The sequence below is a fragment of the Apteryx rowi genome, unplaced genomic scaffold (genome assembly GCF_003343035.1).
Source record: "Apteryx rowi isolate R43461 unplaced genomic scaffold, aptRow1 scaffold_31, whole genome shotgun sequence".
In the NCBI taxonomy this organism is placed as follows: Eukaryota; Metazoa; Chordata; class Aves; order Apterygiformes; family Apterygidae; genus Apteryx; species Apteryx rowi.
In genome coordinates, this window is record NW_020449530.1 from 2,125,868 (window position 1) to 2,150,223 (window position 24,356).

Genomic DNA, 24,356 nt, shown 5'->3' on the forward strand with positions numbered 1-24,356 from the left:
GGGCCCTCAATCTCAAGTGAGAACTATTTATATTTACATGGGCATTACCTGAAGGGGCAACTTGAGACACCAAAGTGTGAAAAACAGTATGGCATGGCCCAGCTCACAGAAAGTGAAATTCCTACTGTGTACTAAAGTGGATCATTTACATTAGATGCATTTAAGCTGCATACCTACTTGGGTCTTTTCAGGCCCCATTTACTGTCTCTCTCAAAGGGGATTGGGCGGGGTGGGAGAGCTGACAAAAATAAAGTGGGATTTCTGCACCATGTCTTTACACTGACTGTCTGCATAAGAGTGAATTCATTACCTAATTTTGTAATGGCACAGCTGAAAATACTGCGATCCCCTGGTCTAAATGATACCCATTAGCATGTCTCTTCCCTTGTACAATGTACGGTATTCCACATCTCAGATGACTCTCCAAAGAAGACAACTTATTTAAATGATCTTAATTTCTATGCTCTACTAACATTAAACCTTTGAGAACAGGTGGCTCAGGAAATTGCTAATGCAATACAAAACACCTCCCATGTGGAATGCCAGCCTGTATTCAGGCAAATGTAGTTAACAACCAAGAACTGCTACCAGTGAATGGTCATTTACTATCCTGTGTGAAATGAGTTGGTGACCTCAGTCCAGTTCCTATTGCAGGCAGGTGTGCACATTACCTCTGCCACCATCACAGTTGGCAATAAATGCTCATTGTTTGCAGTTTCAGCAGGGAGGCCAAGGACCAAATAAGCTTTCTGATGGAAGTGCCGTCTTGAGTCTGGAGGCGGCCTTCTCAAAAAAAGATTGCACTATCATGTCAAGGTAAGGATGACAGAGGCTTACAGAGCTACCAAGCAATCTGTCTCTTTCCAGTGGGCTGGAAAACAACAGTTTAAGATATTGTGAATTGAATTGTTTTTACTAGAATTCAGTTTGCTTCACTTTCCCTCTCTTCTCCCAGAAAACTCTAAGATACATCTGCCAATAGGAACAAGACCAAAAAGCAAAGTATTCTGGAGAGAGGTTTTCTTAGTGAGGTTAGGGAGAGCTCAAGATCATAAATATAAACACACAGCTCTGTATCCTGTGTAGATCCAGAAGAAAACTTTCTTGCCCATCCTGATGATGGAATATAGATAATTCTTGGCTGCATCTCATTTCTCTATGATTACTCTCATTTTGAGAAGTGGTGGGAAGTGAGCAAAACAGAATTCTAGAAGTTCAAAGATCTTGCTTACTGCTGAAAGCACAGTGCATGGCTTCGAACCTCATCCATCTTGACAGCTACAGCAAGGAATGGGATGGGTTGGATGAGGGGACAGAAGATTGGGGAAGAATCCAGAAAGGTCAGAAATACTGCTCCGGCTGTTCCCAGGAGGAGCTACAACCATAGCTAGCCCCCCACTCACTCTGACCTCTTCCTTGGCAGAAAGAGGAGCAGAAGCAGCCAAATGGGTTTTCCAGCATCCTCTCAGAGCAAAAGAAACAGCTGTTCTCTTGCCCTCCATTTGCCCTAGGCAACTGCTTGCTTGGCCTGTGTCCTGGGATTTGGATCACTGCTAGGCAAGATATGTGAGTAACACTGCCATTAATTTCCTCACTAATTGACTGAAACAGATACCACAGATACAAACATCTCTGATCTTTGGAGACCTCTAACAATGGCTTCACTCACAACAATGATGTCGAATCCTTTTGCCTATGCTTAAGGGGGTCTACTCTGCGGTCTATTGACTGGATATTTCCTTTGGAATACTTGAATTTTATATTGTGCTCAGTCAAGACACAAAGAGGATTACAGCTCTACACATGAATATTCTTTCATACTATTTAGTTTAGCAAGTGACTATTAAATTCACCAAAACGACTATGAATGGGTGAAATACTTAAGGGAAAACAAATTACAGGTGTGATCTTTAGGCAGAGCAGAACTCAGCATTTAATTTTGCAGATGCAAAAAGTCTAGGTGTGATCAAAGCATCTTAGTGAGTACAATTAATTACACTTACATATTCAGAAGTGATTAAAAAACCTAAGCTTATCCCTCATTGATGAAATCTACCTACAAGACATGTTTGGTGAAGTTCCTGGAATAAATACATGGGGAGAAATCAGAGATGCCCAGAATGGAGGTATGAAGATGGCCAGGAATACTGCTTTGGATCTATATAGAACAAATCAGTGGGTCATCCATACAGAACAAACTTATAGCAATGGCAAGTCTGTAAGAAAAAGCTGAATCTGCAAAGCAAAGACACTTTGCGACTCAGCAAAATTTAGAACTGCTTTAGAAAGTTAATTGTTTAAGAACTGCTTACTTAGCCCAGAGAAATTTTGGAACATTTCTCCCATTATTTCTGTGTTTTTTCATGGATGCAGATTCTGAAGTTTCTTTTTACTTTTCTCTAGTTGGGAAAAATTTTGCAGAAACAGTGCAGCTGTCATAATACTGTGAACACAGCCAGGAAGAGTGACTCACCGCTTAAACAAGGTGAACTTCATGTTTGATTTCAATTCCCCCTACAGACTATTTCCATCTCTCACCACTAGCTGTGGTGAAGTCTAGCTGCAGTATCTCAGAAGGTGGGGGATCGATGTCCCAAAACACTTTCTTGAGTTGAAAAATGAAAGAGAGAGGAAATTCAATTTTCAGTTAGGTACAGATACAAATCCAAGAGCTGGTAAAGTGAATCAGCCCTGTTTCAACAGTAGACACTCAAGGCTGGGCTCATGGGCACTGTTTAACCAATCAGATACTATATAATCTTTAACCAGTCTTACATGGTCCTTGATTGCATCTCTGACATGACAAATTGCTTACCCACTTTTGACTGGTCATCATCCTCCATTACTGCTGATGTCCTCACCTGCTGATTAGAGTATCCACGTGAAGTAGGGAGGAGCTTATGTTTTAAAATTGTATCTCGAGTATCACTCTCCAGATATCCCACACAGACTATTGCCTGACACTTCATTCTGGGGATTTTTTCCCTCTCAATTTACTCCTTGGACACTCCTCTCTTTGCAGCAGCTGTCTTAGCTGCATGTCTCCTTCAACAGAGTAACAAAGACAATAGCAAACCTCCTGTAGATCCACTATTACGTGTCTCTTTGCAGGATGGTCAGTGGAGGATCTTCTCTGGTCCTACTAGTGCCCTTCCTATTTTGTTGGCCCAAGTACTGAGGATATAATTTCTGTGAGGCATCAAGTCCCCTCTTATGATCAAAAGACAGGAGACTTCAGGACTGCCCATCCAGGCAACAGATAAAGGCTCTGACCAAATTCATTTGGAGCTCATTAGAGGAGGCAGGATGTTAGGAACAAACAAAAAGAGGATGCATAAAAATCCTCATACCATATTTATGCATCTACATAAAATGGCTTTAAGCACCCAGTCATGCTCAAATGAAGCCTAATTCTAGGCGAACTTTTTAAAAAAAATCTTGCAAGGAATGTTTGTTGGCTTGATTTTTCTAATTATCTCACTCCCCAAGGACAATAAAGTTTTTAACTACTGGGTACAGTATCAATTGTTTTTAACCAAAGCTACCAAAGTGATGCCTTGCAGTGAGGATTACACTGCAGAACTGAAACACAGCTAGATGTCTAGATGTCTTAGGGACATTTAAACACTAGAAGCAATTCTCCTTCTTTTATGTTCATCCTTAGGTCAGARGGAAATGATCTTTTCTCCCTGTATCATGCCTAAGCTTGTAATCTGCACAACAGAGAAGATGTGCTTATTGAAGAAGAAACATGTCCAAGACTCCCTCTAGGGAAAACAGTCTCCCATCAGACTGTGCTTTAGAGATATTAAGCAATGTGAAAACTTCTCATGTGAGAAGACATAATTTGGCAGGAATCTCATTCCACAAATGTGAAGGGATTTGCCTTATGTGCTCTCTTTCTTCCTTCAGTCCTTGTGACTCTACTAGAGATTTTACTGCAATCCCCTTCTATGGTGAATAGTATGCTTCACCTATAGCCAGTTTTATGGGGGATATAGAGTGTTGTGCTCCTCCCACAGAGCACAGGTAGAGGTTTTAGGTAGAGGAATATGTTAAAGGTAAAGAGTTGTCTTGCATTCCTTTGATTTGCTCAAAAGACTCCTTCCGTGCCATTTGGAATGCTGTATTTTGCCATTTGCACAACAACAACCCAGGCCTTCTATTAAAGGTTGCTGAGATAACCCCACCACTGCCCATTGTTTTGGTAACCAGAGAGTAGGAATAGAAATACAAATTTTTAAAAATAAACAATAATAAAACATTTTCCTGGTACTGCTTACCCGCTAAGCACACCGAGAACCAAGTTAAGAACAAAAAATGACCCTATGATGATTAGTGTAACAAAATAGATCCAGGGCCAGTCCCTTCCTATGGCATCATTGACCTGGAAGAGTGGAATGATAATTAGTGAGACAAGCTCAGTTTCTGAGCACTGCAAGGCTCCAGCCAAAGAGATCCCAAGTCACCAGCAGTAAGGCTTTCAATAGTCTTTTTTATGGAAATTTATGAAAGGTTGGCATTAGCAATTTTGGATGCCCTCAGGCTGAATTTCTTTGTTAGAGAATAACTCCTTCTGTTACCTGTATTTTTATTTGAAAAATTTGAACATTTTGTAAAAATATTTCAGAGTTGATGTGAAAACTTTCTTGGATTTAGATTTTTAATCCCTCAGAAAGAATCCTGGTGACAGGGAAGAACCCTTATTATGGAGTCTTGCCCTGTAGCATTGGAAAAAGGACACCAAAACTGTCGGCTTACCCGCTCAACACACCAAGAACCAGATTTAGAACGAAAAAGGATCCAAAGATGACCAGACTGACAAAATACACCCATGGTAACTCATAGCCCATAGCGTCCTGCATCTGGAAAGACGAAGGAAAGTTAGAAGACAGAGAGGGAAAGCAGAAATGATTAGGCAAAGGAACAGATGGAAAGGTTTGTAAACAGAGCCTGTGGTTTGTTTTCACATAATCACAGCAAGTGTTTCTGTATGTTCTTTCTGATGTGTCTTCTCCTTTGATTGCATGATTCTCTCCCTGTTTCCTTACAGGCAAAGATTAATGTAGGCTGAGATACACCAATGTGCCATACTGGCATTTTTTTGAATACTCCAAGTTGCATACTATCACTTTCTGGAGTTTACTCGCAGGACCACAAGGGTCCATCCAGTGACTTCTAAACTTCTGTTTTAACCCCCTGCATGTATGTATGACTGTCTGCTGCCAGGGTAAATATTGTTAGTGCTTGCTAAGCATTGTTACAATGTGTTATCTGATCACATTTATTTCCCATCTGTAACACAGGTTCACATACCTCAGAGAGAAACCTGTGGTGGCAACTGTGGGCAAATATTGATATTTTCCTGGCAATGCTGTGGTAATTTTTAGTTTACCACAGTCAGAGCAGTACCTGTATCCCTTAGAGGAAAGTCCTATCAAGGCCCATCATGTTCTGATCTGGTCAAGTGTTTTCTCAAGCTTTCCCACAAACTTCCTTTCTCTCAAGAGGAATCTCTCCTCCATGGCAAAATGTGACCCCTACACAACTGAATACTCAGAGAATTTCAGACTGCAAATTGAACATCTTGAGCACAGGTCTGGCTTTAACACTACTGCAGGTATCTGCAAATGAAGCAGGCAGACTATCATTTTAGCACCAGAACCTGTATTATGCATAGAGCAGCTCTAGTGCATAATATGATATTTTATGCATTCTAAAAGCTCTMGTACATACAAACACCATTTTATCTTGACGACTCCTTTGAAGTTCAAAAATTTGGGAAGTTGCTGGAGGCCCTAATAGAATCTCATTCACATGATGGTGTCATAAATACCACAGCCCCCTTTTTCTTTACATTTCATAAACACTACAGACATTGTATCATTAAAGAAACAGGCAGTGGTTAACATTTTCAGGAGCACTAAAGCAATTTATGAATGTAAATTTCAGATTTAAAAGTACCTAAAGGCATAAAGCAGCCTAGGTTCCTTTGGTTTCAATGCTTTTAAAAATTGTCTCCTATGTTATTTTCTCCTTCTAGGAAAATGCTCTTTTCTTTGCAACCTAAGCATTCGTTGTGATCACAGAAGAAATATTCTTCCATACATGGGCACTGAGACACACTTCAGGGGAGGAAATCTGACTCAAGATTCATAACAACTCAGGAAAGGAATTTCAGACCTTCAGTAGGACAAGGCAGGAGACTAACACTAATATAATCAGTTCTTTGTGGATAGAACATCATCCATTTTCCTCTAAAAGTACAGTCACTGAAGTCCTTGTTTGGCAACTGTCCATGGTCAATGGGGCGATCCAGAACTCTATCTCAGGGCTCCTTCAGCTGCAACTTAACTGAAGAAGACTCATTAAAGAACAAGCTCAAAATCTGCCTCTGTGAAAACAGTTCATCAAATCCTTCCTCAGAGGATTAATAAATTTTGTAGTTGGAAGAGAGTGAACACCTCTCTTCAGAAACCCAGAAGTTCCCAAAACTTTCCCCAAGCATATCATTCAGTTTCCCTTTGAATACCTTTGTGGAACTGTCTAGTTAGTTTGTAAATGATACTAATTATTCATTATGTTTGCAACTACATTTCATCCCACACAGCTAAAAAAAAGTAACTGACTGGTTAAAGACTGATACCTCTGCTGTGAAACACAGCAATGGTTTAAAGAGAACACAATACCATGATAGAAGATAGAATAGCATATTTATCTCAAGTCACAGAGGAGAAATTGGGCAGACAAAGCATAACTACCCAAGCTGGAATTAGGTCAAGAAACAAGACTTAACACCCCCTCTCTTATATAAAGAATGTCACTACCTATATAAAGTGTTCCACACAATGACTATAAATCACTTTGAAAAACTGCCATAAGAAATTACCAGCACAGGCACAGTGGTGACTTGATTTCCCTTTAATTATCACTGATGTTGATAAAAAACCCTCAGCTACATGGTACTTAACTATCAGTGTTTTTTTTAATCAGATGGGAAAGTGAGTAAGTAGAGCTTTCCAGGGTGGTAGTACAAGTGGATCCTTGTACCCTATGCCAGAGTTTCTGGTACATAATTCAGGTGCTTGCCCCTTCGTACTATTCTGTTATGAAGAAATTTCCAGCTGGCAAAAAACTTCCATCGTGGCCTGGTAAAGTACATAACCAGAGTATAGTGTACTCCACCTATTCCCAATGCCTGTAAATTGCATAAAGACTGTGCCAACCAGCATCAGCACAAATGAGTCCTAAAAAATAGACCTGCCTCCTGATAAAGCAGAGCACTGGGGCTTCTCCTCTTTACTGCCCTATCATATAAGTAATGGAGAAGCTGAGACTAGCTTCTCAAGAGCAAAGAAACCATCAACATTTTGCAGAAAGTGGTATCTCTTCCTGGAATCCATCACATAGAACTTCTCTGTATGTTGGGTGCTCTCACATCTCATTTTCTTTAGTAGGAGGTGAGAGTACTCCATACTTTGTAAGACTGAGCCACAGGTGATAGGTATGTATGTTATATGTTGATATAGCATTAGGTCATTGGTAAATTATGTAAAATACCCCCTTCAATAATGAGACAGTACATTGTGAGCTTACTATTTGCTTGAAAAATGTCTCCAGGAGAGACGCAAGACAGATACCTAGGCTGCTTGGCAGAAGGTGGAGGGAAAAAAGAAATACACCTATTCAGAACAATAACAGCAAAGTATTAACATTTAAGAAACATTAAGTTCTTGGCTAAGATTGCATCCTACCAAATACCTGGAAATGCTTCGTCTAAAATGGAAGTATCCTGTAAGTCCATAATAGACTGTGCCCAACTGAACAATGTTCCCATACCATCAGCATTAGAAACCTYGCATCTCTCTTTGATTCAAACTCCTTCCTGGAAATTTATCAGCATTCTTCAAATATGTAGCTGTTCATCACATGTGTATGCATACCTATATCTTGTTGACTGCAGCTGGAGGCTTTTACTGCAAAACTGTACCACTTAAGTTATGCAAACATAACTTAGGTGGTACAGTTGAATTTTCCTAATTATGCTATTGAAGTGGAGAAGCTGCACAGCATCACAACAGGATCAGAATGAGATTTACCATCTACACACCACTGAGTGCAGAAAATGACAGTGGCAGAATGTTTTTTGTAGCATTTATATTGAACAGAAAAGGGTTCTGTTATAGATTACCTCTCTAGTACAGACAGTACAACTCCTGACATGGAGTTCAGCTGCCTGGTTGCAGAGTGCACTTTTTCTCCCCTTATTTCTTCCTGTGTGTTTACTATTAACCATATGAATCTCAACGGGAAAGGTGGATCATCTTCTAAATTTACAGTTCCAAACAAAGACTATTAACTACTGTAGGTATGAGCGATAGTACTCCCACTATAGTGGTCAAGGTGACTGCAACCTGGTGTCAATTTAAGTATGTATGAGACAATTACTAGGTCAGCTATAAGCACAGCATTGGTGGGAATCTACAAATGGTCATTTATAGAAATAATTCTGATCTCTAACTCAGGCTGCCAGACCTTTTACAGCTCACATCTCCACACTAACATCTCACTACTCTCAGTGATCAGAAGGTTGGCACATTTCTGAATATTGATGTATCTATCATCCCTTAGAGATGATCTCTGAGAGACCTCAGGGATAAGGTCTTAAATTCCATCTCTTGATTTGCTATATGCGCTGTCCGGCAATGTGGGGAAATCACTTTGTCTCACTATGCTTCAGCTTTCCAATCTGCAAAATGGGATACTACCTAGCCCTATGGAGAACTGTATGATTAAATGCTACCATCTAAGTATTCAGAAGTTGGCCAGACTCAGGATTACTGGAATTGAATGAGGCTGAGCTATTGTACCTCTTAGGAAAGAAATCTGCTTAAGAGACTCCTTAGTGATCAAATGGCATCTGCAGAATCCAGCGGGGTCTTTCATTCAGCAATGCTCTAACCTTGCTCTGGACTCAGGTTGATGGGACTGGGACTAGAACCAAGTTGCTGCACTGTGCAAATGCCTGGTCATGCTGTGGGTTCCTCAACCACTTGCACTGAAAGGAACAGGAGGGTCATTTTCTTTGAAGAGCAACTATAGCTCCCCTCTAACATCAACTTTGTTTTGGCTAGTTGGTCAGTTTTGTGGCAACAGTAGGGTCCACCATTACACTATGCGTCAGTTCTCAGCATTAATGAATCAAGTTACTGTCTAGTTGGTCCTTGAGATCCTGAGTAAGAGGACAGAGAACTGCATTTTCTGGCAGGCAAGGCTGTCTCCTGTTTTCTAAACAAGGTACTCAACCAGAACTAAAGAGATTTGATATCTTTCAGACTGGACTATACAATCAGAGACCTACTAGTTATGCTTGGAAACACTGTGATTAAAGAAACACATCTGGCATTCTCTTCAAACTTTTCTGGATCTGTGTCATCCTTTTGCCTTGGGTCCCGTCAATAAACACTTGTAAGAAGCACTAATACTCTCCTACATAAGGAACTGTAGTAAAGTACTGAGAAACATGATGTGATGGATACAAACAAGTTATTATTTTGTCAAAGCTCTTAACTGCCACATGGCCATAGACTCTGTGTTGGTGTTTTTTACAAAAAATATCTTTCTGGGAAAACCCAAGTATCCCACTGTATTGGCTACAACACATATCCCTTGTTATTAACAAAGTTGGAGCCAGTCTTTCCTCTCTGGGCCAAGCAAACATCACTATTGTACAAACAACATCATTACCCACAGACCAGGGGAATTGAATTCTGATACTTTACACTGATAATTTTGCTTCCTGGGAACTGTAGAACCCGCTCAGCATCAAGATGAAAAGAAGGTATTTCAGCACATCTCAGAAGGTCTGCTGGACATTGTGTATCGTGGAAGAACTCTTCCTTTTACCAAGCATTGTTCTCAATTGCTCTCATGACTATAGCATTTCAACGTTCAGCTGAAGGCTTTTATCTTGATGATACAGAGTATCTCCCAGCAGTGACACTAGTATTTTTAATTCTGTAGTTTGCTAACCACAATTACAACCTACAGTTTCAGTAGTGCCAAGGAATAAAAAGAGGGAGCTAAGACACTTGTGCCTTGTGATTCTGCAAAACTAAGTGAAGAGATATAAGTGGGGGGACATGAGACACAGCTGTTATTCTGCTTTATCTGTTTAGAGAATTGTTTTTTTCCAGGGGTGTTAGGCACATTTTGCAAGCATCTCACTGATCACACCAGCACCATAGTTCAAAGATAATGTTAGATGCATGTTATCTATTAACATAATGGTTTATCATCACCAGGCACATAGAGGAGATCTGTCTTCCAGTTAATGGGGAGGGTTGACAAAATTCACTAAACTGTCCTGACTTTACAATTCACACACCCACACTCTTACACTTTGTGCCAAATGTCTTTCAAAAACAACTGACATACTCAAGCTACAGGAAAAGTTTCATCCATCATAAAAGGACAGCTACCACTAGAAAGTAGCAAGCTGCTCATGCTAAGTACAGATAGTTGAAGGAAAAAATTTGAAGTTTGTCTTGCTCAGTGTAAAATACTGGAGAGGTGCAGGTTAAGGGAGAGCAAGTTAGCTAGGACAACAGCACTAGCTTTCCATTTCTTGAATAAATTGCTAATTGATTTTTAATGACTAAGGAATGTTATGACAGACTTTTTTAAATACAAGTCAAGTGCTTCAAGTGCTCCATAATGAAGTGTATAACCTTTCACAGAATAACATTAATCAAGAAGCACAGACTACTCAATAAAATTAAAGGGCAGTAAATTTGGAACTTGTGTGTAGAAATGCTGCCTTATGCAGCCTACAACCAATCTGTGGAATTCACCGCCTCAGGAAGCGATCTAGCCAAATGCAATGGTAAATGCCAATAACAAGATCTCTAGGTGAAACTGAATCTTGCTTGTAGTCATATAGGGAAATAAAATTGGAGAACACGTGGAGAGGGAGACAGGAGAAGGAAGAGGAGGCACAGACAACACTTAACTATCCCTAAATATAGCTTCCTGCTTGAAGCCTTCATTTTGAAAATCATCTTTTTCACAAAAAGTACTTAAGCACTTTAAGGATGTATAAGTGATTTTGCCAGCTTAGATCAAAGATCAAAGTGCATCATACTGATAAGCGTGGCTCAGGTGATGCAGAAAGGCTTATGCATATACTAATGTGAGACTTAGATATCTAACATTTATCAATAATAAAGAGGTTTGGATTAAAAAAAAATTCCTTTTCAACTCCTCCTCTTTCCATGAATATTTGGGTGAATGAATTTTATTCACACATACTCTCATGGAGCTACTACTTTAAACAGCTCAAGCAGCACTAGAAACTGTCTTTTGTACAGGATGAGACATTGTTTTGCACTGGGGCGGGGGTGAGGGGGAAAGAGTTTTCCTAAAACCTTTTTAATCAGAACTCAGGCACAAAAACAATTAAAGTAAACAACAGAGGGTGGCACTTCACCCTTCACCACTACACCTAACCTATGCTGACCATATGCAAGAAAAAAAAATTCACTACAGATAATAAAACCTACATAGCAGGCAAGGGCTACACAGCCCAGAAAGGAACAGGTTTAAGATTTTCAAGTATTTCTGTTCTTCTGTTATCTCTTTTGCTTCCATTATATTGTCATAATGCTTCATGATAGTTAAAGCTTTGCTTTGTTGTTGAACCTTCCCACTGACTGCCTAAATGTGTTGCACTCATCCTGTCAGAGAAATAAAATGATCTCACAAAACTGATGTGACCCATCAGAAGCAACTAAGGCAGAATGAATTTGCCAGGAAGTGTCTGGATAAATCTGTACAGTGAAGAAACAAAAAAACCCAGAGATTCATTTTGGTACTTTTACTTATGCTAGATACATTACATCAGCAGAAATAGCTGAGGAACAAAATATTCATCCTAAATGTAAATAAGGATAACGTTGGCAGTTCCTAAGAATATCCAACTAACAACTGTAATTGGTGATGGAGTGTTTTTGAGGCTGCTCTGCAAAAAAAAAATAGTTTGTTCAATAGATTACTCTCTTATGGCTAATCTCTCAACTCTAGAGCTGATTCTGGTTTAGGAATACCTTGGTTCTGAAATACTTGCAATCTTTGCCTTAAAAGCTCTGGCCAGTAGTCAGAGTAGACAGAGGACTCATGACATGATGGCTTGACTCCTTCCYTTCTATCAACAATTTTTCTTGTCCTTAGAAGTCTAAGATATCCAATAACAGGCTCTTTAGTGGTCATGCTCTTTTACAGCTCTTAGTTAATTGGACTGTGACTATACAGACTGTGACACAAATAAATCAACCCCTGAATTTGCAAAAAATTATAACTGCTGGTTAGCTCTGGTGACAAAGTCTGCACACTTTTTCTCTGACCTCTAACAGTACTGCTTATGTTATATTCTTTTTTCATTTAACACTTGCAATAAATAAATTAATTATGCACTTTGCAATATATTGGAAGCCACACTACTCTTAACATTGCTTTTTACAAAGAAATTGCTCACTGTTGTTCACAATTTCTAGCTTTTTTGCAAAACTATAAATCCTAAAAAGAAGCCCCAGGAAGATTTTTATGAGGGAGTAAAAAGGGACACAGTACTAAAATTGAATTTCTGTATATGTCAGGATTCGAAGAATTTTTTCTAACCTGTGAGACAAAGCGTGGGATCGCTTCTTTAGCACTGAAATCCCACAGATCCTGAATCTGCAGGTGCATTTGGAGCCTAAATGGTGTGAGGCTGCTGCATATCATGTCTATAAAGAAATGAAAAGAGCACATTTTTGCTTGAGAATTCTATGGCTGGTCTCCAAAAACATCTCAAGTAAGTCTTTACACAGCATACATCCATCTGACTTAACTGTTCACATAAGAAGCAAGTAAAGGATCATATTTGCTATTTCCCATCATATGCCCCTAACGCTAGATTTAGACTTACTGCATCACTGTCCTAGGGATGAAGAGTCTACCTTTCAGATCCCTTAATATTTAAAATCTAATCAGCTGTCTTTGCTTGGTTGGTTTTTAATCCAATATTCATGTATGTGCATAACTTAAGGCATTTGAGTAATTCCATTGAAGTCAATGGTCAGTAATATTGTTACCAGCAGAAATGAACTTACATGCTTAAGTGCTTTGCTTGAATGGGGTGGGGTGCAAGATTGGGAAAAATGTATGATAAGGAGCTCATTTTCTGAAATTCCCTGTGAAAAAGAGCAGTATAAAATGAAAAGTTTTGTGTACACAGTGACTAAGAGATGACGAAATCATTTGGTTCATAACAAAAAGCTTTAAGCATTTCAGTCTAGACATTCTAGTGCCTCATGAGAAGCATTATCATTCTTCTTGTCAACCTGAAATACTCTTTTAGCCTTCCTGAATCTGTAAGACCGGTGATAAGAAGCAGGAATTGAAGGTCTCAGAGCTGACTCAGGGCAAAAGGTAGAGAAGGGGGGTGGAGAAATAAAAAACCCAAACTCTCTAATAAGCAAAAATATACAAATTAAAAGAAGCTCAACTTACTTTTATGTACTTGGGAACAACAGAATAAAATTGCTTCTGAGTGGCATAAAATATAAGCAAAAGGACTCCAGGTGCCTTTGTTTCTCTTCTGGGTAGAATTTCTTTCTAAAAATCAACATCCTGGTAGTCTTCATGGTGCTCTAAGCCACAGTCGCTCTTTAAGTCTGTACTCTGCGTTTTGTAGCTGGCAGTATCAGAAGGATGCAAAGGAGAGACTGGAGAGCTTACCCCAGCCTCACTCTGACCCAGTGACACTCACAGGAAGGAGCAGCACTTGATCAGTTGCTCCTGTTAAAAAATACTTGCTTTGATTCTCATATTTGTTTTATTTTGAAGTAGGGAAGGAGAAGTCAAATTTTAAGCTCAGCTGTTGTCATGAAGCACTTATTTTTAAGGCTCTTCTTACTGTGGTACCTGAATTATGGAATTTTACAAATAATCAAATTTACAAATAACCCTATGTRCATATAGAGACTTTTTTCAGAGTGTCTTCAGCACAAAGACAAGACAGAGCTGGATGCAGACAAGTGCACAAGGATCAGGAACCAGGGTAGGGAATGCTTCAGTCAGGTTATTCTGATATATGGTAGGATCAAAGCAAATAATGTAGACAAGAGCCACCATATGTGGGCAGTGGGAAGAATAACATGTAGCATTCCAAGATTCTTGTGTGTACATTCATTTTCCAATTGTTATGTGTGTTGTGTAGTGATGAAAAGAGCAAATTAAAATTCCATCCTGAGCTGGAAATATTGGCAATTTGTACAGAACTCCCTGCAGGAGGCAAAGAGACTTTAGCTGAGAAAGGACTGCCTTGATGAGGACAACAGAAACCTTAAGGGAAGAGATTAATTTGCAATAGAGAACCCTTGGRAAAAAGTCAAAGAAACTGCAGCAAGGGATGATGAATCCAGAAGAAAGAAGGGGAAGGGGGCAGACAGATCTGAGAAGATGTAGCCTGATAAGACTGCTTCTTAATCCCTGCTAACAAAGACTATGTTGAATCTGCTCTAGGTGTCCTTACCCAATGCTTGCTGCTTGCTCTGATCCAGGTGAACCATAATTCCTGGTTTATTTTAAAAACCCTTTCAGTCTAGCTGTAATTCACTGCTAGGCTGCCTGATTTCCTTCACAGGAAGTCTCTGTCCAGAGCTGACCAAGCTTCCCACACACCACTATGGAGAAGACAAGTGAAAGCATTGAGCCTGATGGGCTCAATCTCAGAGTCAAGAGAGCGCACACTCCTGCAGAAGGTACACCTTGACAGGATCCCACTTCTCAGAGAGACTCTGCGAAGGTGGAAGTCTTGCAGAACGGCCCTAACAGGCTGCTGCAACCTGTGCAAGAACAAGGCTAGACTGAAGATGTAGAAGCAGTGTCAGCTGCTTGATGACAGATAAACTGAAAACATGTAAAACACATGTTTGAGCTTCTCTGAAATTACATAATCACAGCAGAATTTGCTGTTGTATGAACTCCCTCTGATGAGGAACACATAAAAGACATGAAACAAACTGTATTTGTTTTGTTGCATACAGTATGCAGGAAGTGAATTGCTACCAGTAGAATTTGCCAAGACTGTTTCTTTACAATAGCACTGAGTTATATTTTCATTAATCATTAAATATTGGCCCCACCTTCTCAAGAATATGTCCATTTTCTCAGCTGGGTAAAGCCTTATGAAGTCTAAGACACATTAAAAACACCAACTTTCAACCATCTAGTCCCAAATTACTGATACTGTAAGCCGACACTGAATCCTTGCACTGTGCTTTTTAGCCCCTAGTGTATAACCATTGGACTCCACAATATTATTTCATTCTTTGGTCAGTTTCTGTATTCATATTTCATCTATTTTTTGTTTGGGTGCACATTTTTTTTTCCTGTCAGCTATTCTTTAAAAGACAGAACTACTAAGGGAATTTCAAGATCTTTGTGCATGTCATTTTAGGATCTTGGGTTTGAAAGCAGGAAGAAAATTAAAATTTGCATTCAAATACCAGCAGGTCAAAATGTCTGTGGCACACAATGACTGACTTGGACTGTTTTTCCCCTGAAATCTACTCACATTGAAAATGCTCACTGATTCTGTACTTTTATGGCATGTTAGTTTGTGCTTGTAGGAGAGGTAGGGGGAATATTGGCTTAGGTGCGTTTACTCCTCGTCTTAATTAAACTTGTGATTTTAAATGGACATCATCCAAGTTTATTATACAACTTCCATTGATGGTAAAGGCTACYGGCAGCTGACTTAGTACTTTTCTTTCTAAAACAGAGGAATAAAAAGTTAGGCTCTCTGTTGACTTAGAGAAAACTGCAGTGTTAATGGGTTTTCACAAAGTTACAAGATTTATTAGCACCAGTAAAGCTCCAAAGGGATATGGATTACCACAGCAAATCAACTATCTGAAAAGTATGTTTTGCTGACATAATCTCTGCATATTCACTTTTGTGAGTGAAAAGTACCACTGGGAAATCCTATAGTCAACTATATTAAGGGATGGAAAACAGAAAAATGAAAATCAAGAATGTACCATTTACATTTTCCCCTCCTCCCGCCTGTACTCTCTCTGCTTTTTTGTGGGACTTTTGTATTAACCTTCTTCTGTGAAAACTGGAGGGGTCTGTGTACCTCTGCAGGATGTTCAGCATTACAGAGATTCTGAACACCCACTGAAAGTATTAGTTACACAGCTAGAATTCCTTACATCAAAGGCAGCTAACTTCTGGGCTCCAACTTTGCTAGCTAACCTTCTTTCTGCAGGTTTAATAGGTAAAAGATAAAAAAAAAATTATTTCTAAATGTATTTCAATTCAGTTTACCATGGAACAATTGTTCATGTGATTTAAGATCAATCAGACCATGTTTTCTACTGGGAGTCAATAAAGAATTACTGGTATCCTAACTGATTACTCATGGTTACTTTTGTCCATAGTTAGCTTGGGAAGAAAAACTATATCTTTTTTTTTTTTCAAAAGCAGTATTTAGAAATAAGTCATGTGTGGTCTGTTAGTCCAGATGCCCTGAGATGGMAGAAACAAAATAAGCCAGAATTGATTCAGTTTTGGAAATGTAAGCCTGAGAAGGACTTTTTACAGTAGTATGGGCTGTCAACATTAGTGTCATGGACAGTTCATTTCAGTTCTCCCCTTCAGTTTCAGCTGGATGAATTATTCCCCATTAAACCTATAGCACTGCATGGAAAATTCAGGCAGATGCATGGCATTCTTATCCTAATAACTGTCTCTGCAGTCCTGGGTTCCTGCCTTGCATAATAAAATCAGACCTGCTTTGCCCAAGTGTTAATTCTAGACTAACTTTATTGAAGGCAGTGAATTGAACCTACATCAGTGAAAGATCAAAACATCCTTCAGTCTACAGAACACTCTGAGATCCTTTAGGGCAACACTGGTTCTGTGAATGAGAGAGATGAATGAAATACATTTAAAACGAGTCAAACTATGAGCTGATTGTAGTGCTTCTGGAACAAAGAAGGAGGCTGAATGAAATGACCCTCTGATTTCAGAGTATTTTCCTCTTCTGACTCAAAACTGTTGTAGCCCTGTGGAAGCAGTCCAGTGCCCTGTGGATGAGGCAGCCTAAAGCCAAAAGATGCAGTAGAGCCCAGCATTTCTGCCGCTGTCATGTCTGGGATTCAGAGAATATGCTCCATCTGCACCAGAGAACCTGTGTCCCAGCAGGATGGAAAGGGACATCAGGTCCCCTATTCTTATGTTCCACATTCATAGGTTCCATCTGCCCCGGGAAGATTCTTGCTTAATTTACAGTACTGTACAATGTAAAAAATACAAAATATAGCATGTTATAGCAGTGATAGCAGCTTAAAAATAATTCTTTGGTACCCAACTTTCAAAAACACCTAGGCAAACTTCCAATTTACAAATGCAAAAAATCCCTCTATGTAGGAATACATCAACCATATATTTGCATGGATGCATTTTGGATTTAACTTTTTTTTTTTGCTTGTGTTAAACAAAAGTGAAATCTTGATATTCATTTATTGCCAAGTGACTCATATTCTGGAGAGTTCTGGAACTGTTGCATATTGAGGATACAAATAATTCCCCCTAAACTATTCCCTCAAAAGATTTTTTTTTAATGATGGCTTTGGTCACCCTATTTCTTCATTGGGGCTGACTGTGACATAGAGACTAGCTGGGGAAGAAAAGGCAGTACACTGACCCAGGGAAAACTCCTAAAGATGCAAGGCTGAGACTGAGCAGAAGGTCTCCAGGACTTTCTATAAACATAAGGCCTGGAGTCTAGTATACCAAGCCTCTGTCCTTGGTCATTCTGCTTGTTGATACAGTTGGCTGACAGACCTTTCCCTACTTCTTCCCTTCTCAAAAGCTAACATCAGTAGTGACATTATCTTTGCCTTATTACTGCACTACTATTTTTGGTTCCTGCACAGTAGATCTACTTAGAGGAGATTTATGCTCTTGAACTGTCTGCACAGCCAGGTCCCTATACAGATAACAGCACCCATTAACACTCTACATTCTCTCACGCAGCCAATTATGCAAGGGGGCTAGCTTGCTGGGGTGAATTTACAAGTTTCATAAATGCCCTATAGTGACCTCCAAAAATTATTTGGACTTGTGTGACTTAAACAGGATTTGAATTCAGGCCTCCAGAGGCAAAAGTCACAGAGCTTTATGTTAGTTGCCTTGTTCCTATGTAAGTGTGTGTATATATATCTATTTCCCCTTTAAAAGGCAAGGTTGATCTTTGAAAAAGTTATTCAAAAGCCCAAAGGCTATTTAGCTACAGGGCTGATAGTTCTTTCATTATAGCTACTGCAGCACTTACATCTTTTACTGCTGCTTAGTTATTTAAAAACCTTTTCATCTTTTAAAAGCTTTGGCAATTCACTCCAAAAGAATAAAGAGCTGATTTCAAGCATGAAAGTATCCCCTAGGATGGTGGGTTTCCAAATGTAAAGATTTCATCTCATCTTAGAATACTGGTCTTTTCCTTCCTGTCTCTGTTTATTTTGTATTTACATTTGCACGGCTGACTATCTAGGAAGGATTTTCTGCCTGTTTTACTGTATTGCTGTTTTATAACTACTTCTATTTTTCTCAGTGCAGACTGATAGCAAATTCTACCATGAGTACATCAGAACAGCACTGATTGCTGCATGCACAGGAATACAAAAGTACATACTGTTCATTGATTTACATAGTCAATTAAATCCTTAAAAATAAAGAGAATGGAAACAGTACTGTAAGCTGTAGATAATCACTACCTTCTTTCCTAAGTGGAGGCATGACTGTCAATTCTTTTATTTTGCACATGATCTGTATATCCCAGTTTCCTTTGTAGACAGTTCCCCAATCTATGATATTCCCAGAAATCCATTCTACATTTTAGATGATGAATCCAGCTTTCAGTTGTGAAATCACACCCAAAACTCACCAATAAAATGCATGATATTTAGACCTCATAGCACAGAAAATAAACCTTCATCTGATAGGCACACTACCCACTCACAGATACTGTACAAACACTAGAGGTTCACTGAAGAAACTACTATCAAAGCACCTGAATGCAGTGCAACTGCATATCAGCATACAAGGCTGATCCTTTTTTTTCTTGTGTTATCAGCAATAGCAAGCATGCAACATCAGCATTATATCCAGAACTGATTTCTTGTAAATATGCTTTAAACAACCACAGTCTGGCTGTTCTGTGGCAACTATACCTCTGACTGAGTCCTGAATCCTTCATTTGCTACTTCTGGTCACTTTGTATATTTAGGAAAATGTGCCCACAGTCATTTTTAGGCCTCTGATTTGTGTGCAGTTCAGAGGACTGGAGTTAGAAGCCTAAGAGAGAAGAAAACACTTCTAGAGGAGACCATGGGAGCAGCTAAACTATAAGCTTACGAAGGTATGACCAACCATGAGAGGACCTGCAAGTCCTGCTCAGATAGAAATCCCACTGAAACCAATGAAGAAATGCAGAATCCAATCTCAGTGGACCAACTCTCTGTGCAGGCAGGGAACATTTACTACTCACAGTAAGATTGATGAGGAATGAGCTATATGGTCCTGTGTCTTGAAAATGTGACACTGAAACAAAATTAAACTCAAATATGAGGCTTATAAATAGTCAGTTCTAGAGCTATCACTTCTGTTCTGACCTTGTACATATTCCTCAGTCTTTTTCTTTCCCAGGGACTAGATCATGAGCCAAAGTCCATTATTTGTGTATCTGACTAGTAGATCTGGATCCCAACTTAAAAACTCCAAATACGATTGTTTCAGAAGGCAACGATCACCAGTGATCATTGAAAAATACGAGCAAAGTATTGAGAAATGGCCAGAGAAATGAACCCACAAACAGAGGCACTCAAATCCTAAGTCACTTAAAAGTGTCCCAGTAGCTCAGCTCTTAATTTTAGAGCTCGGGGATAAAAGATTAAAGACAAGAAAGGTCTCTGTGGTGATTAGACAGCAGCAATTAGGAAAGAGCCTAAGGAAGAACAAAAGAAGRAAGAACAGAGAAAGGGCAACAGAAAGACAGAGCTATTAAAGAGGTCCTTCYCAAGCAGGAGCACTGGGCAGAGGGTCTCCACTAACACCACCCCATAAACATCCCATGAAGGAGCTCATTTTTAATGGAGAGCTTCTTTTCATATAGAGGAGGAGGGCTGAGAGGCCCAAAGTTGAGGCCCGAAGGGCTCATGAAGCCTTCATGTCACACAATATGTGCTCATTTTGCATCAAAAGCCACAAATGTTCAGCAGCAGTTTTTTTGTGGCAGCTGGCAAACAGCAAGTCATTGCTGTTACTCGCTTTTAAGGCAGCCGTATASGCAACTGCAACAGTTCCATGTGCAGTTGTTCATGGAAAAAATCAGATTCAGGTCAGCATTTATGCAAATTAAGTGTGGCCACTGCTTTTCCAATGCAATAATGCTGCAGCACTTCAGTGCTCTGAACTGTGGGCCCTCTCCCCTTACCCACCACTTCTACAGCAGATGGAGATCATATAACCTCTGCAATCACAGAGATGGGCTGCTCATACTTGTGTGCTTATTCTTTGTTATTTTTTCACATCCATGCCAAACTCTGCCAAAAAGATGATTAAAAAAACCTCAGCCCCACGACAATAAAAGCTCAGCATTTTTGGGGGGGGCCAGGGAGGAATAAACACCATGGAAACACGTAGACAGATATATTCTTAGATAATTCTCTTGTGTGGAAAGCCTTACTAATTCAAGCCCAAGTGCTGCAAGAATAAAGGGTTAGAAAGAAAAACACAGCTGGCGAAAACTGGGGGTTGCAGCTCTGCGTTTAACATCTTTACTTTGTGGCAATATCACTGTATTCCTCATAACATCTTCCTCATTGGCTGCAACAGGCTGTGGAGGGATGAGAAAAGCTCACAAGATATGTCAAGGCTGTTAGCAAAGTAAATTATATCTGTTTTCCTGTTTGTTCCCCAGTTTGATTTCATGATGGGAACTGTAAGGCTGACTGTGAGCTCCAGTTTCAAGTTCAGTTAGTGAATATTGGAAGTATGATTTCACAGACTCGGAGATTGGAAGAAATCTTTCAGGTCATCCTGTCTAACCCACTGCATCTAGTATGCTGTCTTTGGGGATGTACTGCTTCTGAATGGTTCCACTGATTCAACCTCATTACATTGTCTTGGTTGTGGCTCTAGCGCACTGTCTTATATTACTAAAATGTTTTCTCTCCTAGAGGCTGGGCAAGCCTACCAAGCATTGTTCAGTTAAATTTGAGGAAATCAGCCTATTGTGTGCCAGGTCAGGCATCTCTTCCAGAGACAGGTTAATGCCCTGGATCTGATCCAGAGCTGGCTTTAGTCCATCTGTAATAATAACACACTCTTTAGTCTACAGTTAGAGCCTTGAGGTAAACTGTCCCCAGAAACACCGCATTACCTTGTTATTTTGAGATACTCAACCAAGTATGCTGAAGCATTGTCCAAATGACATGGGACAAAGCCAATACTCCTATAACTATGGCAGGCTTAAGGCTGCTCATTATTAATAATCATCAAGTAGATCAAGTAGAATTACTTGATCCTATAATTCAAGCTGCAATGACCTAGCTGTTATGCAGAGCATCCCAGGGCCAGGTTCTCTGTTACTCAGCAGCATAAATACTCCAATGCAACATCTGATTGCATTTTTCACTTGCTCCCTGCTCTGTCTGCATTTATTTATATGATCTCTTAGATGCAGGAGGGTGAAGAAACTAGGCCCTTAGGACAGAGGCTGCAGTGGGCAGTTTTGTATGCAGTGTCACAGGGCTTCAGCTGTAGAGAGCAGAATTCACACGAAGATGAAAGCCCATTCTAGAGACAGGGCACTGTCCAGATTGTATTTAACTCAGAAGTGAAACTTCCCCTAAAGGACAGCAACAAACTGATAAAAATAATTAAAAAGAAGCCCCATTAGGGAAGGTTAAAAGAAATGGATCTGCTCAGATTAGAAAAAGATTAAAGGGAGACACTAAATGCCTACAAATACTTAAACAGGATGTTACAAACTGCACAGGGATTAATTTGCCTCATTAGTCAAAAAGACAATAAGAAATAATGGAGTGCAATAGAGATTGATTACAAAATGCAAAATGACTCAATTTGTAACATTTGTCTGCATCTTCTGCTGAAAGTTCCCAAGACTGAGGGGTCTCCAGAAATGGGCATAGGTGTCTGCACAAGGGAACAAGCTGCTAATGCTAGTCCCTCACGCATTAAGAAGAGGCTTGAGAATAATAGGCTCAATCTTGCTACAACGCACATGAAATATTATGATCGGTAGAGGTGCCTGTCAACTCCAATGATTCTATGATCTGCCTGCATTTGAGACAAAGCCACCTGGCAGTTTTAGTCGGACAAAGTAAACCTTTTAAGACTGAGGCAGTTTAGGAGATGYGCTCCTATAAACACTTAACGCTCCCTTCAGCAAAGATCACTCCTTCAGCAAAGAGTCAACAAGGTTGTTCTGCACTGATTTTCATCCTGTCCAACGTAGTTATTTTGCATATGAAATTTGGCTCATTGCAAGTAATTATCTTATTTGCCACTATAGCAGTGTCAAACTGTTTTTCCCAGCATTTTTCTTTCATGTTTCAAAAGAAGCTAATCTATTCACAAATCTTATCTGTTGAGTGAGGGAGGAGCCTGGGAAGTGTATTGATCTTCTCGATATCAAGTCCTTCTAGAGAATAAAAGTTTACTGCTTTCCTGTCCCTGGTTATCTTTTTGTGAGCATGTGGATCACAGGCTGCGAAATAACACTTGATGATAGAGGAGACAAACTTCACTTAAGAGGTGAAAAGCTGAAGGAGGTATGATGGGAAGCATGAAGGAGCAAGCAGGAACCTGAAGGTAAAATCTGAAAAGCTATTTAAGTGGATTAGAAGTCCAGGATTAGGACCTTTTGGAAGGTCATATAGCCTTCTAACTTATGAACATGCAGGTTTGACCTTGCAAAGTGCGGCAAAAGATAGACAGGTTTTATGAAATTTCTTGTTTATTTTTTAGGGCATCATACTGACATGTGCTAAGCTCCCTCCATTCCCACTGAGAGAAATTCAGAGATCTAGGTACCTCTCAGAAGCTATTTTTTTAAGAAATAGGAAGGCATAATTGAAAAGCACTTATGAAAAAGTTCAAACCAAGGGAATTGCTCCACTGGCTAAACATTTCAAGCCAAGTAATTCAGCCCAGAGCCTTATCTGATGTTCTGCTAAGTTTTAGGCCAGGCTCTTATTTTCAGATTTAAGGAGAGAGCAAAGAAAGCTCCTTATATCCACAGGTAGGTCCTTTGAAGGTTATCACAACAAACACCAAGGCCCTGAATAGGCATTTGTAAGTCCTTGTGTGGTGCACATGACTGCATGTGGTACACCCAGACAGTATGAGTAAGATTTTACAAGGTAGAAGGTGAAATCCTGACATTTTGACAATAATAGGCATTTTGCCATTGACCTCAGCAGTACCAGATTCAAACCTTGGTATCTACTCTGATCTTCAGATGAGCTAAGAACCTGCTTGGAACTTTGAATGCTCAGCACTTTTAATAATTAACCCATTAGCTTACATCGTTAAGTGTAAGGAATTATTTTGGAAAATCATGACCTAAAATTTTCAGCCACAAAACTGTCTGATTTGCAGACAACTCTTTCTTATACCTTTCTTTGGTCTGTACTTCCCTTTCGGATTAAAATGGAACACCAACTCTCAATCTGAGGATAAAGTTGGAGAGAGGGGATCTTTAAGTCTGAATTTGTAATTTAACTGTGAAGATATATTTACTAATAGAGCAAATTTTAATTTGCATGCCCTCACTGTGGATGCAGGAGATCTTTCAAACTGGCTATCTACATAAGAAGAGACTAGCTTCCTCTTTCTCTGCTCTCTTGTGGAGCTACAACCCACAATGAGTTGTCTACTACCAGTCCACTCTTTGGCTGAAAAAGGCAAATGTCAGGGAACAGAAAGAGTTATATATGACTCAGGCTTCACTAAAGAAACAGTGGCTCACACACATGTTTTAAAAACTTATTTACACCCTACTCCACTTACTAAAATTCTTCCCTCACTCTTGGCAGTTGAAATGTTGCATCTTTATCAATTCTTTACTGTTTAGAAGTACTCTTCCTCTTGGATCTGGCCAACTTAATCTAGAATGCCCTTTGCATGGACTATAAAACTTACTGTATAAACCACAACAGATATAGTTTGAAACACCTATGGATGAAATTCCAGTATGAGTGTTTAGAGATGGTTTCTATATATCA

The 24,356-nt window shown here is 39.5% G+C and overlaps 1 protein-coding gene across 1 annotated transcript in view; it reads right to left on the reverse strand.

Annotated features, from left to right (window-relative positions):
* The window catches only part of CACNA1C (calcium voltage-gated channel subunit alpha1 C), a 492,904-nt gene that overhangs the window by 145,425 nt on the left and 323,123 nt on the right, over positions 1-24,356 (reverse strand). Inside the window, 1 exon segment of the mRNA XM_026070402.1 lies at positions 4,762-4,865. Within this exon segment, the coding sequence (XP_025926187.1) occupies positions 4,762-4,865 (104 nt within the window).